General features: G+C 36.4%; 1 protein-coding gene across 2 annotated transcripts in view; it reads right to left on the bottom strand.

Moving 5' to 3' along the window:
* Window positions 1-14969, bottom strand: part of KCNQ3 (potassium voltage-gated channel subfamily Q member 3) — a 206078-nt gene that overhangs the window by 6539 nt on the left and 184570 nt on the right. For both annotated transcript variants that reach the window (XM_033011791.2, XM_042786139.1), the window contains 5 exons: window positions 7510-7697; window positions 6295-6397; window positions 3698-3829; window positions 2468-2566; window positions 600-684 (listed from right to left, as the gene is read on the bottom strand). In XM_033011791.2, the coding sequence (XP_032867682.2) occupies window positions 600-684; window positions 2468-2566; window positions 3698-3829; window positions 6295-6397; window positions 7510-7697 (607 nt within the window). The remainder of the gene's footprint in view (window positions 1-599; window positions 685-2467; window positions 2567-3697; window positions 3830-6294; window positions 6398-7509; window positions 7698-14969) is intronic.

Raw genomic sequence — 14969 nt, 5'->3', positions numbered from 1 at the left:
GAATTGCCTTTGCATACAGACCTATTCTCTAAAGTCCCACAATAACAGGGTCAAATATCAGGAATAATTTCCTTTCTCTTTCGATAGTATTTTGTGCCTGAACATTTACGTTCCATGAAAGAAATTGATGTGAATCAATGCCACTTGCATCCATCTTAGTCATGTATTTAAAAATGAGAGTGTCTTGACTTGTTAAGTGATAGGTTAGGATGTGCAAACAGAGCCCCAAAATACCTGTGGAGGCAAACTTTTTGAGTGCTAGACCCTGAAAAACAAGGCGGTGCTCACAACAAAACACCAGACATTATGGAGTTTAAAGGAATTAAAAAGTCTCATCTAAACATCAAGGTTAGAGTCTTGTTGCCATATATAATGATATTCATTCAACAGGTTTCAAAATGCACTTTCCAGTTAATTAAATTATTCCATGAAAAACTAACAGCATAGTCTTGTGATTGTAAGTATGAGATCTGTGTGAGTCTTGATCACCAACAGTACAAATCTGTCTGGGTCAGCCAAAGACTCGTACAGAATTTATGTCAGCTTTATCATTTCTGTACAAGCACCTCAGCCTCCACCATTGTCATGAAATTACATACCTGTCGTTCAACTTTAACAAATTTGCCCATCATACTTTGGTCTTCAGTATCTGCTGTAGATGCTTTGGCTACATATGGATCATTTCTATAAAGAATTAATAACTCTATTAGTGTTCACATTTTCTTTGCATCACAGTAAGTAATTTATATCAGAAAACAGAATTATCTTCTTAGTGGTATATTCATATAGCTCCTTGGAGCTCCATTTCAGAAAATATTTACTTTAGTTATTTATCATACAAAAAGAAGCAGAAATCTTTTCTATGTGATTTCAATGCATTTTGTAAAAAATGTATTCCTGATTTTTAATTTTAAATTATTTTGGTTCAAAATTAAGAAGAAGATTAAGATAAAACAAAAGCAAACAAAAAGTTCAAAATGAAAGTAAAATTTATCTCAAATTTGTTGGAAAAATTTCAGGTTTGTGAAAAATATTGAGATAGTCTAGATAAGGGGTCTACAGATGGACATAAGTTTTTAAATTAAATTCTTTATAATTAGTATCTTTGAAAACTGAATCTGAGTGTCCAAGGTTTTTTTTCTCAATTTCAGTAAACTAAATACTAAGTAGCAGAGACTGGAAATGCTTGAAAGAGACAATCTGGCCTCAAGATTTAAAGTAGATTCCAGAACAAATTTTCTTCTATGTAATTTCCTACTGCTCATCCATCAGTTGGCCTAACTTCAGGTGGTAAGAAGATGATCTCTGCTTAACTAAAGAACTTTGATTTATAACTTCATGCGATTTAAGAGGGTCATTATCAAGTTAAATCTTTATCAAAAGGTTTCCAAACCAACCTCAAAGGAATCTTTATCTTCCCATAACCTATGCCAAAGTCTAGAAAAACAATTTCGAAGCACTTGTTCTTCAGCATGATTTAGAACAAATATATCCTAAAACTTTTGTTTTAACAGGTCCAGTTCTTCTCTTTCTGACAAAATGCAAAATATATCTGTGAATATATCTTACTAAAGCAGAAACTATAACTAAAACATGTCAGATGTTGCACATTGGGTTACTGATTACATGGGCTCATGCAAATTTTGCAATCTGCTTTGTTTTCCCAAATGATCATTGTCTCTTCCATATATGTAGGTCTCTGTCTTCACAGTTACATGTTTTCAGATTTTTTGCTGGGTGGAATAAACCAGATAGAGCCAAGTTAATTTATTTTTTGTAAGATTACTTTTGTTCTGAGCAACCATAACAGCTTTGGGGACAGATTGTGGATGGTCTTGTGTGGTTCTTCATGGGTATTTATTGACAGATTGATAATTGTAAATAACAGAAGAAATGTCATTTATTATTGAGTTCTTGCTATCAGGAATGCAGCAATACAATAACATGCTGTAACTTTCACAGCCAGAAACCTGGTATTGGAATCTATTTTCAGTAATTATCACCAATCATTGGTTTAAAAGCACCATAATTAAAACTCTGTGCTTGACATTTGGTGGGGGCTATAATGAAACTTTTTTCACTTCCGTAAGATAACTGGTTTACCTTTAAATTATCAATGATTTTTATTGAGTTTTTAAATGGGTCTACTAGTTGAATGTTAGAAATTCAGCACATCAGCAATCAAATATATGTGTTTCATATAAAATCACATTTCCAAACTGTGGAGAAGATGAGCTAGACAATGAAGAAGTCATTAAGTTTAGATTTCCATCATACATTGTTCTGAGGCAAGCTAGTGTATTTCTGGCTCAATATTTACACATATATATCTTGTAGCAACATATCCTCTCGATATCATTATTATAAGAGTGTACTGGCTGGATGAATGAAGGTCATGCTTATTGATATGAACGAACTTCTTATTTCTGTTTCAGTATGTGCAGAATACTAGGCGTAAAAAATTCACCTGGGGGACTGTTGTGAAGGGTAAGAAAAAGCTCCTCCCTTTTGAGATTTCTTATGCTTGGGAGTAGATGGAGGTCCAGGTGTAAAAATCATATCTACTCTGAAAAAAAGAAAAGCGCAACTGCATAAGTCCATCTCTAAATGCTAACACATGATAGAAAATTCTATGCATCTCTGCAGCAAACAGTAGCAAAGATTAAAAAAGGAAGCATGTTTTGATTTGGTAATATATTAAGGGACATGACATGTTTGTTCTGTTCAGGGTCCACAATCAATACATTGAATGTAATTACCTGGTAATTTCATGGTAATTAAGTAATTATCTAGCTCACTCTTTCTAAATGTTGACATTTGGAACACATGACTTCATTTCCTTCAAAGGAATTAAATAGTGTGATTGTCAAAAAAGCCTACAATAACAGCTGCTCCTAAAAATGTCAAGAGAGACCCATCGGGTTTTGTGCTGGATACTGGAAATCAGAATTTGACAAAAGGTGTCAATTCCTTACACTCTTAACAAAACAATGACTTTCTATCCATTATTGTGCCTAATTATCCGTATTTTATTTTAAATCTTTACTATTTTTTTTTTTTTGGCTTGAAAATTAGAACTATAAATGAACTTTCACAAGGACTCCTACTTGACTTTTTGTTTGGAACAAAACCAAAAGGATTGTTTGGGAGGCTCTAGCACATTTAATTACACTTTTTTACTCTATCAACATATTCTTTCATTTGACACATCCAACTGCTCAGGTGCAAGCAAGCCTCTGTTCACTCAGCCCACACAGCAAACTGACCATCAGCATTAGTGATTGTGTGTGGTGCTCAGTTGCCCTCTCAGTCTGAACCACAACAACCAGCGGGCACAGGTCAGCAGAGAATCCAGCCCAAAGAAAAGCTCATGTAGAGCAACTATTGCTTTTATATATCATCTGTAAAAAGGGAATAAAGCGGGAAACTTAACCCTAATCAAATAAAGCAATGGTCAAGAAAATTCACAGGACTTTTTACCCTGATTTCCTTGTTCTAAGTGCAGACCAATGGTCTCTTCTGCTGCAATTACCCCTGCTAGTTGCTCACTTGCCTTTATTCTTTGGGGAAAAGACTTTCTTAAAGCCCAGCTATGCTGTGCAAAGGCACAGCTTCTGGGTTGTCTTGTATAGGCCAAATACGCTTTTATTTTGCCAGCACAGCTACATATTTTCCCCATTTACCAGAGGATCCTTACCTTGCCTGAAGATATTTTATTCTGGAAAGCATATCAAGATGCCCTGCTGAGTATTGCTCTATCACATCCTTTACATCGTAAGGCCTCAATGTCTCTTTGAATTTTTTTTTATAGAGACGAAACTGTAGTATTCTGCATAATAAACAGAAAAATTATTAAGTTCTTATATAAATTCCATAATTTTTTTATCAAATAATTGTTAAATATTCTGAATGTTTGGAAATAGAGCATGTTTTTTCAAACCAAAGCAATAAAACATAAACAGAGAATCTCTAATATCCGTAAATATAAAATACCTGGCTTTTAATAATTAATAGGCTAAAAGAAACTATATGCAAAAAATTTCTTTTTCAGCACTATCATCATAACTAGAAATGGTTCAAAACTACGAAATCATATGTGGAATTTGTTTTTGAATAACACAAGTCACAGAAAATTCTGAAGCTATGAAGCTGAAGCTGCTATTTTTATGCTTCAGCCTATCATAAATATAATTTATAGTATATGTAATGCCAAATAATTTTTAGCCTGGTTTTCATTTTGCACCTGTGAAATTTTTGGATAAGGAAAGTTAATTTGATAGAAATGTGGAAGTTAAGAACTCAGCAGCAGTTCAAGTTGTAGAGAAAAGAAAAAGTGTTAGAATTGCCTGAAGTGTCCTTGAAAAAACAGCAGTATAACATTATCATTGTTGCAGTAAGAATGATAATAGTAATATAATTGCTGTTATTGTTATTATTACTATTATTATAAAATGTCCTAATAATTAATAACAGAATTCCTATAATAAGAACCAGTGCTGTCCAGAGCACTTGAAAACTATTTGGCATTCTTTTTTTCATTCTTTTCTATATATTAGCTTACATTGTTATATCTTGGTAGATTAAACAAATAGACAAGAAACATATATAAGAATGAAAAGCATTTTATATCTTTAATCTGTTTTACGCTTGGGATCTGAGGGTTTGCTTTCTCAGCACAGTCTCCATGTTCTATTGGTCTGAATTGGGTAATTGCTGTCATCTGCTAAGATTCTGACCTCTTTTTTATTCAAGGTTGTTTTTTTTTTTTTTTTCCCAACCTTTTTGAAATTTGTATACATTTTCACGTAGCAAAGATTATGACTTTTTAAAGGTTTTTGACCCTTTAATTCTGTTGCTTATAAATCTTTTAAGATTTCAAAATTATACCTATGCCTATTTTAGCCAAACTATATATGATAACAGAAAAAATATACTTAAAAGAAAAGGATGAATGAAAAATAGGAATCACACTGTTAGCAATTTCGATTTAAAATATCCTTGATCATTATCCTGAAAACCCATTAAGTGGTTTTGTCTGAAAGAATTACTTCCCATTAGCATCCAGGGTCTGGGTAAACTATACAAGGGGAAAAAAAAAAAAAGGTCTTGATTCATGATTGAGTTTAAAGGGAAATTGCATAAACCAATTAGATTTGAATAGGATGTGGGAAAGGAAATTTTGCAAAAGTAATAACGGCATGTCTCATGGAGATGGAGATGGAGATGAAAAGCAGCGCACATGTATAGCCTGTGTCTGAAATCATGCGGGTATTGGGGAAAGAAAGGGAAAACTATGGAGGATGTAGGGATGAAGAAACTTCCAGTAGGAGGGAACCAGTCATGGGAAACATGAGAAAGCCTGTGAGACATATCTTTCAGCAGTCTTGAGAAATCTTGGAATTCTTAATGACTGGTTCTCATGCACCCAGTCGGAAAAGAACCAGGATAATATATATTATGGTTATATACATATAAGTATATGTTTATATACATATAACAATATTCCTTGAAGTTTTTCTAAGAAGATAATTTTGGGGCACTCCAGACTTGCAGTATCTCACCTGGAAGGTAGTAACTCCCTAGTCCAAAACTAAACAACTTCTGGAATAAAAAGCAATTACAATGAAAGAAGAGTATTTCCCTATGGGGGGCATTTCTCAAGGAAAAAGGGTAAAAAATACTGAGTGGAGGAGTAACAGAGCATCAGTGAATGAATTCTATGTGCATGATGTGCTAAACACATTATCAAGCCTTACTAGCAGTTTTCTAGCCCTAGGGAATATCTCTTGTGATATGAAAATAGAGGTGACACATGTCACAGGCTGAAGACTGCTGAAATGGAGACCTCAGCATCTATTAAAAGATGACAGCTGAAAAGTATATTGCACACTCATACAGTTGTGAATAAAGAAGAGTTGAGTCAGCTCAGAGTTTATTGTTAAATGAAAATTTCAGTTTTACGTAAATATTATAGTCACTAAATTGAGCAAGATTATTTCTGGCATATTTTAATGAAGAACTTTATACAATATTATTTTATAATATATTTATGGAGTATGTTGAAAAAATGACATGGTCAATGTTACTGAAAAACATTTTCCTTTCTGCATATTTTCAGTGAGGACTTTAAACAAGGCCTCTCTTGTGCTTTTCAATATATCTAGCATTGTCTAATCTGTTGTATTTTAAAAAAGCAATAAGAAGCAACAATAAATCAACATCAAGCAACACGGTAATGTGATTTCCTGAAGCATAAACATTCAAAGTCAAAGCAAAGCACTGAGGAGCATTTACCTGACAGCTCGGATGGCTGTCTTGAAAGTGGGGATCATATCCTCCATAAGGAAATCGCTACTGTCGCCTCTCTCTTCTGCCATGGGTTCCCCTGTTCCTGCATCTGCAAAGCAGGTCAAACAAAAGCTCTATGAACATCTGACCACACAATATTTAGAGGGAGGTCTGACTGACTAAAGCATTGCATAAAGTAAGTGTAATTTAATAAAGGAGCATCTCTTGCTGGTTCCTCTTTCTCTGGTCAGCTCTTGAAAAGGATTTCATAATTCTGGTGGGACAGCTGTAAGACACATTATTTGAGGGATCTCCTCTCAGATTCCAGCATTTCTGAAACATTGAGAACTTTTCTTCCTTTCCAATGGACTTACGAGTTCCCACTTTTAGGGGTTTTTACAGTGAAAAGTCTTTGCCAAATTTATATTATGTAAGGCTAAAAGAGAAGTAGAAGCTACAGGCCAAGTTCTCCTCCCACTTGAACTATGTGGAGCATCACGTACTGTCATGGAAGAGAATAATCAAGTTCCTGATGTGGACACCCAGGCTACATCCACGGTAGTATGCCCGGCACGTACTGATGCCAGCTGGTACAATAAAGGAGAAACTGTTATTTAGAAAACATTTAGATGCTATAGGCAAGAAGAGGAAAATGTGTAGTCAGGGAAGCTGAGAGGAAAAATGCCTTATGATGTTGCATGGACACCCAGTGGAAGTCTGTTGAGGGGCAGCAGTCTTAGGGAGAATGTGAGGGAAGCAGCTGTTGACTCTATAAAAGAAGGTTTTAAGAAACCACCATAAGGAGGTATTTGAGATGCCTGGACACAGGCTAGTTCAGGGCTGGATGCAGTCCAGGAGGGAGCTACCTTAGCATAGCATCCCTGCTGATAAACCAAGCCATAATGGCATGTACTTTTGGGGGGGATATAGATTCAATGCGCCAGTGTGTCCTCTTTTTACAGGTCAAATAGGTTGATTTCACCACTGGCTTTATCCCATATCAATTGTTGGTTTTATAGAGGGCCATTGCATAATTTCAAGCAGTGTGTTGCAAGGACTCTGGCATTCATTACCTGGGGCTTCCCCAAACGTGCCATGTAAAACCAGGGACTAGCCATGCTTGGCACAGAAGGTCACGAATCTTCAACAGAAGATGCAGAGGAACAAAGTAAAATGGGGAGAATAGAGATGGATAGAAAGAAATCAACACAGATGGGCTACCTTCTGAGCTTTGCCAAAAAGCGTATGCTTTCATTCGGAATGCAGTGCGAAAACGCTCCTTATTATTCAAGACAACATTCTTAGGCTCTTTTGAAGGACTTTCTTCAATGGCATCTACATTCAGAGGGGTAAATAGCTTTCCTTTAGTATTGGTACCACGAACCCGATCCAAGAGACCCAGCTTTTGGCTACAAAATAAGCAAAAGTAATCATTTTCCTCCTTTGTACACTTTTAACTTGTTTTCATGATGCTTGACGTATATAATGGGCTAAATAAATGTTTTGTACACAAGGACACTGCTAGGGCTACCATAATACATCAATGTCTTTGTAAAAAATAGTTAAACTCCATAGATAATCAACTGCTTTTTATGAGATTTTTTTTATCCATGTTGAAAATGTTACCAGAGGGTCTTGCTATCCTCTCTATGTAATGTATCACAGTGCTTCAGTTCCTGTAGCATGTCTGAAGCATTAGGTTTATTATTAAGAAGAGAAACACCACTACTTAAGCAGTTATACCCTCTAATTATAAGGATGCGTTAGCCTTCCCTGTTCAGTGCTTTCTTTAACTATTGGGTCTGTGGCAGGCTATTAAATGAATAACTCGTAGAATCTGAGAATGGTTTGTGTTGGAAGGGTCCTTAAAGATCACCTAGCCATGGGCAGGGACACCTTCCACTAGACCAGGTTACTCAGAGACCCGTCCAACCTGGCCTTGAACCCTTCCAGGGAGGGGGCAGCCACAGCTTCTCTGGGCAACCTGTTCCAGTGCCTCACCACCCTCACAGTAAATAATTTCTTCCTTATATAGAATCTATATCTACCTCTTTCAGTTTAAAACCATTACCCCCTGTAATGCCCTTGCAAAAAGTCCCTGTTCAGCTTTCTTGTGAGCTCACTTTAGGTACTGGAAAGCTGCTATAAGGTCTTCCTGTAGCTTTCTCTTCTATAGGCTGACAGCCCCAACTCAGTATGTCTTCATAGGAGAGGTGTGCACAAGCAGGAGTAAAAGAAAGTCAGATATGCTGTGAGCCAGCACATAAATTATTAGCAAAATAATTTTTGGAAATAACACTGGAAAGGCATTGCTGAGCCATTAGTAGGTACAAGGTAGGGCAGGTTATTGAATTCTCTCCACCATTCACTTTCAGTCATCATTCATTGAAATTGAGGTGACCTATATGAATTGTAGTAAAGTGACGTATTTTATTCCTCTGATGATTCCTTGCACGGTCTTCTTATAGTTTACTGACTAAAAATATTTGTCCTTCAGTGACAATACATATCTAGAATTTCATTTACCTGCCATCTTACCAGCATCAGTAACCGTTTTGACAGCCTGACGACTGTAGCAGTCTTAAAGACAATTACTAATACCGCTGAAAATAGCAACACAAAAGGAATTTGCTAGTGAGTATATCAGATTATATATGCTCTGTACACTTTGTAGGTGATGATAGATGGTACAAATATTTGATTTGCTTGTTCAAGTTGCTGCTTAAATACTTGTTTAATTGCACATTTGTTAAAAAAAAAATGTGGGGCTATGCCATGGGAAGAAAGCCTGCCTTTTCACCCATTTTTGGATGTTGCAGTGTGGGACAGTTCTGGGGAGAGGTGAATTGTACACACGTGGTCAAGAGTCAGTTCTGTGCAGGACACTGGGTCAATGAGGTTGAGTGGTGAGGAGGGAAGAAGCCACCACAGATGGCAGGTTTCTGAGAGCCACAGATGGGAGCAGAGCTGAAGGATGAACAGCAGTGGTGACCAGAAGAAAGATTTCATAGGTATGCAGAGAAGTATCTGTGTAGTATGCTCAGCTGAAGTTGCTCAGCTTGCTGTCAGGAGAGTCAAGCACGGAGAGGGTCCACCATGCAAGGACCTAGTGGACAAAGATGAAGGCTTGTGTACAGACCTTGCAAGTGAGGTGTCTTACTCACAGAACTACTTATCCTCTATTTAAGGAGTTATCTTGGTCAGATGGATTATTTTTATGTTCTATGATCTTTGGTGTCATTGGGGCACCTCTTTGAAAGAAGGACTTATTATTATCTCAGAGCTCTGTCTGATGCAGTATCCCACCACAATGGAAGTTCTTAGGACTCTCTTAAAATTATGAAGGTGAGATTTAAAGACACATATGATGACATCGCAGCTTTCATGAGAGTGCTGACTTCTGTAGGAATACTGTAATTTACAGCATACAAAGTTCCTACCCAATGTGAGCACTGAACATCACAGCTTTTTCGGGGTTCTGTGTTTTTTTTTTTTTTTTTCTTTTTAATATGAATTACTGAGGCTCTCATGTCTACTATATGTTTCTGATTAATATATCTTTGACCTAGGAGGTAATGAAATACAGGCTTCCCTGTCACAAAAGATGGAAGGAACTAAACCTTTGTGTAGGATGTTTTTTTAGGCCTTCTGAATTTTCTTGTTGACATGACAATACTTGTGAATGCAATTTCTGCAGCCTGGTAAATTCAGACACTTGCCCTGTCATGGCATGTGTGAAGTGCATATGTGCGTGCAAGTATGGAAGTGGCAACTAAGAAGGACTTGTGTGAGTATGGAGACACACAACTAGTCCTGATATATCAGCATTGCCAGGACTGAAGATAATGATGTGAGAAAATAAAAGTATGGATTTAAGTGAAGAATTAGAACAGTCTAAGTGAATGGTATTAATATTACTAAGACTTTGCCCTGTTGTAGTTTCCTGAGGAATTCATGGCATTTGGGAAAGATATACAAAGTGCAGACAAATACATGGAACAAAAATCAAGGATTACTTATTTTTTTTTGTAGAAAAATATGTCACTTGTTGACATCCGTGGTAAATTAGTCACCACACAATGTGTAGAGCGGCCTCGTGTTCGATTTTAAGAATGCATTTGAAAAACGGTTTCTATAGTGCTTGCTTTTGGGTTGGAATCTTGATCTGACTGATCCACAAAGGTGCTCTAAAGGCTGAACTCATGATAAGTGCAGAGTCCTCACAATACATTCTCGCGTCTCATTAGTAATAAATTCAAAGTTTGAAAGAGGAATTAATTATGAGAAGGATGGTCAAGAAGAATTTGGTATCATGGCACATCTCTGAAAAGGATTTTAATTCAAATAAATGAACCAAAAATCAAGCTGAGTCATAACAAAGAGTCAGCTAAGCAATTTAAACTGATGGGCATGATGATGTGAGGTCTTCAATGTGAAGAAAAAATACAGAGCAATTATGCATGTTTGGCATGGTGGTGGTCTTTGTAGACTGAAGGAAACTGTGAACTAAACTACAAGAAGGAAAAAACTGAAGCAGTTTTAGGATGAGTAGATCTATTCAGTGATAATAAAATGAAGACATTTTTCCCTAGGTCTGAAAAAATTGTATGTACAATAGATTTGTGGAGATCAACTCTTCCTGGTGGTGGGGATTAACAGGTCACCAATGATAGATGAATCTCAAATGAAAGGGGAGACTGTAATCCACCTATTCTTCAGGATCTCAAGATTAAATGTCTTGGTTCAAGAGCTTCTGGAGAGACCTTCAAGGATGAGAAGGAAGCTCCTAGAAGGATGAAATCTAACAGTGAAACTCAGATGCTTTCAGATGGTGAGGTAATTTTCTCAAAGGCAAGGAGTCACACACTACACGTCGACTCTGAGTAACATATTAAATGGCACAAGATTTGGTTTTGTAACACTACAGAGAAGTTCTCAATAAAAGAATACGTTTAATGCAGAGAATCTGAAAGATGAAGAATAAAAATAGGTGAGACAGAAGATTGCTATTGATTATAAAAAGCTCTTAAGTATGGTTCCTGACTCTCTCCAGAAATTTGCATAGTCCTTCAAAATACATATCCAGATGTCTCAAAGTTTGTCCCTTAAAACTCCTGTAACATCTGCCTTCCTTAACAAAAGACAAGGAGACATAAAGTGCTTTGTACAGATCTATAGGGATCAGACTAGCAAGAAAAGGGTCAGTGGATGATTCAAAGTACCCAAAATATTAATATTGCAGATTTTTTTTCAATATAGGACAGAAATATAGGCAATATATACAGAATTCTCTGCCACGGAACTATACAAGTATAGGAGTGATAAAGATTTTATATCCTTCTCATAGATCAAAATAGATCAAAATATTCTTCTGCATTCAGCACAAAAAGCTACTTACTTGTTATATTTTCCACTGTATATATAGGCACACCCATTTGTAGGTTGGTTGTTTTATTTGGGTATTTTTGTGGAGTCACGTTTAAGGGAGATAATATGAACCAAAAGCATTCCCAAATTCTCTTTCTAGGGAGTTTCCCAACTTTCCCCACTGATAAGTGGCAGTTTAGAAACAAACTATTGTCCCAAGACTGTTTCTTGAGCATCTTATGTTTATGAGATAGAACTCATCTGATCTGTCTTAAGCTGTTTAAATAGTTAAATGTCCTGTCTAAGATAAATCTTTAGACCCCTTTCTATAATCAGTGGAAACTTAGCAACCTACAGAGTGCAGTTCAGCTCCATTTCACCTTGGTATGATTCTACATCTGGGGGAACTTGTCTCTTGTTATTGAGCACAGAAAGATCTAGGTGAGAAGTAATTTAAAAAAACAGTCTCTAGTCTAAGTTCAAATTACTTGAGCTGAAACCTACTTCATTAATTGAATCCTAATGATTAACCCTTAAAGTAACATTCAGATTCATAATAGAATATTTATGTAATAAATACTGACAATTGTGTTCATATCCAGGCAGCCAGAGCAGTAGAATCATCAGAAAATAATTCATCAGCTTCACATGATAAAATAAAACAGTATGTTATATACAAAAGAACCCAAAACAGAACCCAAGCTTCTTTCCAGATAATGATAAGCTGTCATCAGAAAAAAAAAAAAAATGGACTTTATTCTCATTTCCAAAGGATGAAATCTGGGTCTGCTGGGGTTTTTGTTTTCATTGTGCTTCTTAAAAAGACTTAGGAAACATTTGTTCTCATGACACAATCTCCTTCATTAAAACAGCATGCGCATGGCTCAGTCTCAGAGTATGAAGCATGCGCAGACCACATCAACCTTCATGAGAGTGGCTAGGACAGTGGTTCCCACCCACCAGTTCATGTACTGCTGCTTGTCTTTTAGACTCCTACTACTGATACTAGCTACTATTGCTTCCCTTGGGACAGCAGTCTCACTTGATTTGGTTTCCTTACACTCAATAAAATGTGATTCCTGACTTCCAACAAGTTCCAGAAACTAGGGGGATTCAAATGCATCCCAAACATGGTGATAAACATGCAGAGTAGTTTCTCTAACTAGCTTGGATATGTTGCCATTGCTTGTCTTACATGCTATTGCATCATTTCCCTTGTGGTGGAATAAAAATTTTCCCCAAAACTTTGTCTTCGAAGTGGAGTCCCAGGATGAGAACTCCTTTACTCTGTGGTAGGTACAGACCACCATAAAGGGAGGAAGGCAGAAGCAGGGCAGACAGTTTGGCTTGAAAGCTTCATACATAAAGAAAAATTCAGCTCTCAGATTCTTGCTCCCCAAGAGCACTGGGAATTATTTTGGACCACCGGAGAGATGAATTTCGTGGCTGGATATACAAGAGATGGCTGGCTTCTGCAGCAGATGTTTTATCCTTACTCAGAAAAAAGAGTGGGAACCACTGAACTAGAAATACTTTTTCAGAAACAGTCATGCAAGGAAATAATGCAGTTACATCCCATCATGCAAGCCAGATACTCTCCTCTCTGTGCTTTGCCTAGTATTGGAGTTTCATAAACAAATGATACATGTATGACAGAAAAATAATGAATTAATGCTAACAGGGAATCAAACACAGCTCTATTCCATGTATTTACCACTTTCACTTAATAAGGACTAATAATAAGTAGGATGTTTTTTCCATATTTTTTGCAGTTTAGCTCATCACTAGAGTTAGTTGGTCTCAAGTAACTGGAAGCAAAAGACAGTCATATTTGCTCCAATATTTTAGAACATTATCAGTTATACTGAAATGGGTGAACTTAGCTTTGGAAAATCAAACATGCTGAATGAGATTTCCAGAAGTATTCTGCTTTGAACTTTTCCCAATAGAAATTAGCAGAAAACTAATGTTATGAGGACAGCCATGAATCCTGTAGTGAATACGTTCAACTAATCTCAGAGACTCCATGAGTCTTCTTAATATAAAACAAAGAGCATTCTGCATTTCCAATATACTTCTGAATGTTGGCTAATCAGCTTTTCTTTTTACAGAATAACATTCCTTCCTATAGAGAGGATCTCACAAAAATGTTCAATCTCTAAATAACTGACTGCAACTTCTTGACAGCTGATGTCTTAATTTAAAAAGCCACTTTCCACCCTGAATTCTGAGGTCTAAATTTGCTAGTTTCTAATGTCTAAGGAGGAAACATCCCTTTTCAGACAATCAATTTCCACACTCTTCGGTGGTGTATGTCCTCACTGGTATTTAAGTGTAGGTGTGACTCTAAATCCAAACTCACCTACCATCCAGATGACCCAGAAACATGAACACAAGTCCTAACATGGGCTCAAGTTTGATGTCCTTCAGAAAGAGAAAGAGCCCTTATGCACACCAAAGGCCTTTGCTTAGACCCTCTTCTCATCCACACTTTCTAAAGTGACTTAAAATGGGTAAGAATAAGCAATGTCACACAAATCCATGGGGAGAATAATCCATGTTCAAGTCTTTGTGAAAACAGGATGAATATATTCCGCCAGTGGATGCAACCAACAATGTAGGTAGAAACCATATGGATGTTGACCCACTCTTTAATTTGCAGTGAATATATCTCAATGTAGCAACCACTAGAAAGCAAACCAAAATCAGTCTTTTGACTATTTTGCATGGGCCAATCATCCAATGAAAAAATGGAGTGCTTCACTAGCAGCTCTCCAAAAGTTGAAGAGCTTAGGCTAGAAAAGCTGAGTTGTGTGTTGATGTTTTCATGTTTGTGGAACAAAGTGGGAATGAGAACAATGAGATAAAGTTGAATGATAACAAGATGATTGTGTGGGGTAGAATAAAATGCTTGACAATCTAGTCAAAATATTATTATTTCTGATGATGTGTCTTTCAGATTCCTGAAATGCCACAAAATATTTCTGTATCTCTTTACAGGAAGATAAAGTTCTTGCCCCACATCTTAGATCACAGTTCAGCAAGAAGTTTAATCACATCACTAACTTTATTCAGATGATCAAAAGCATCCACTTGTTTTCCATTTGCTGAACCATAACCTGAAAATACACATGCGGAGATGTTGTTCCACTGAACTGAAATGCAAAATAAATTGCATGAATTTGTGTTGGCAGGGTTGGGACTGCATAAGCAATAGTATTTAGCTCTTACAATGTATTTTTCTTACTGTAAATTTCTAAATTATTTTCAGAGTAGGTTAGTATCATTCCCATTCTATGGAAAAAGAGAAAAGC

Source organism: Tyto alba, unplaced genomic scaffold (assembly GCF_018691265.1).
Source record: "Tyto alba isolate M040663 unplaced genomic scaffold, T.alba_DEE_v4.0 Super-Scaffold_9, whole genome shotgun sequence".
In the NCBI taxonomy this organism is placed as follows: domain Eukaryota; kingdom Metazoa; phylum Chordata; class Aves; order Strigiformes; family Tytonidae; genus Tyto; species Tyto alba.
The sequence above is the reverse complement of the archived record's forward strand: the minus strand, read 5'-3'. Positions and strand labels throughout refer to the sequence as shown.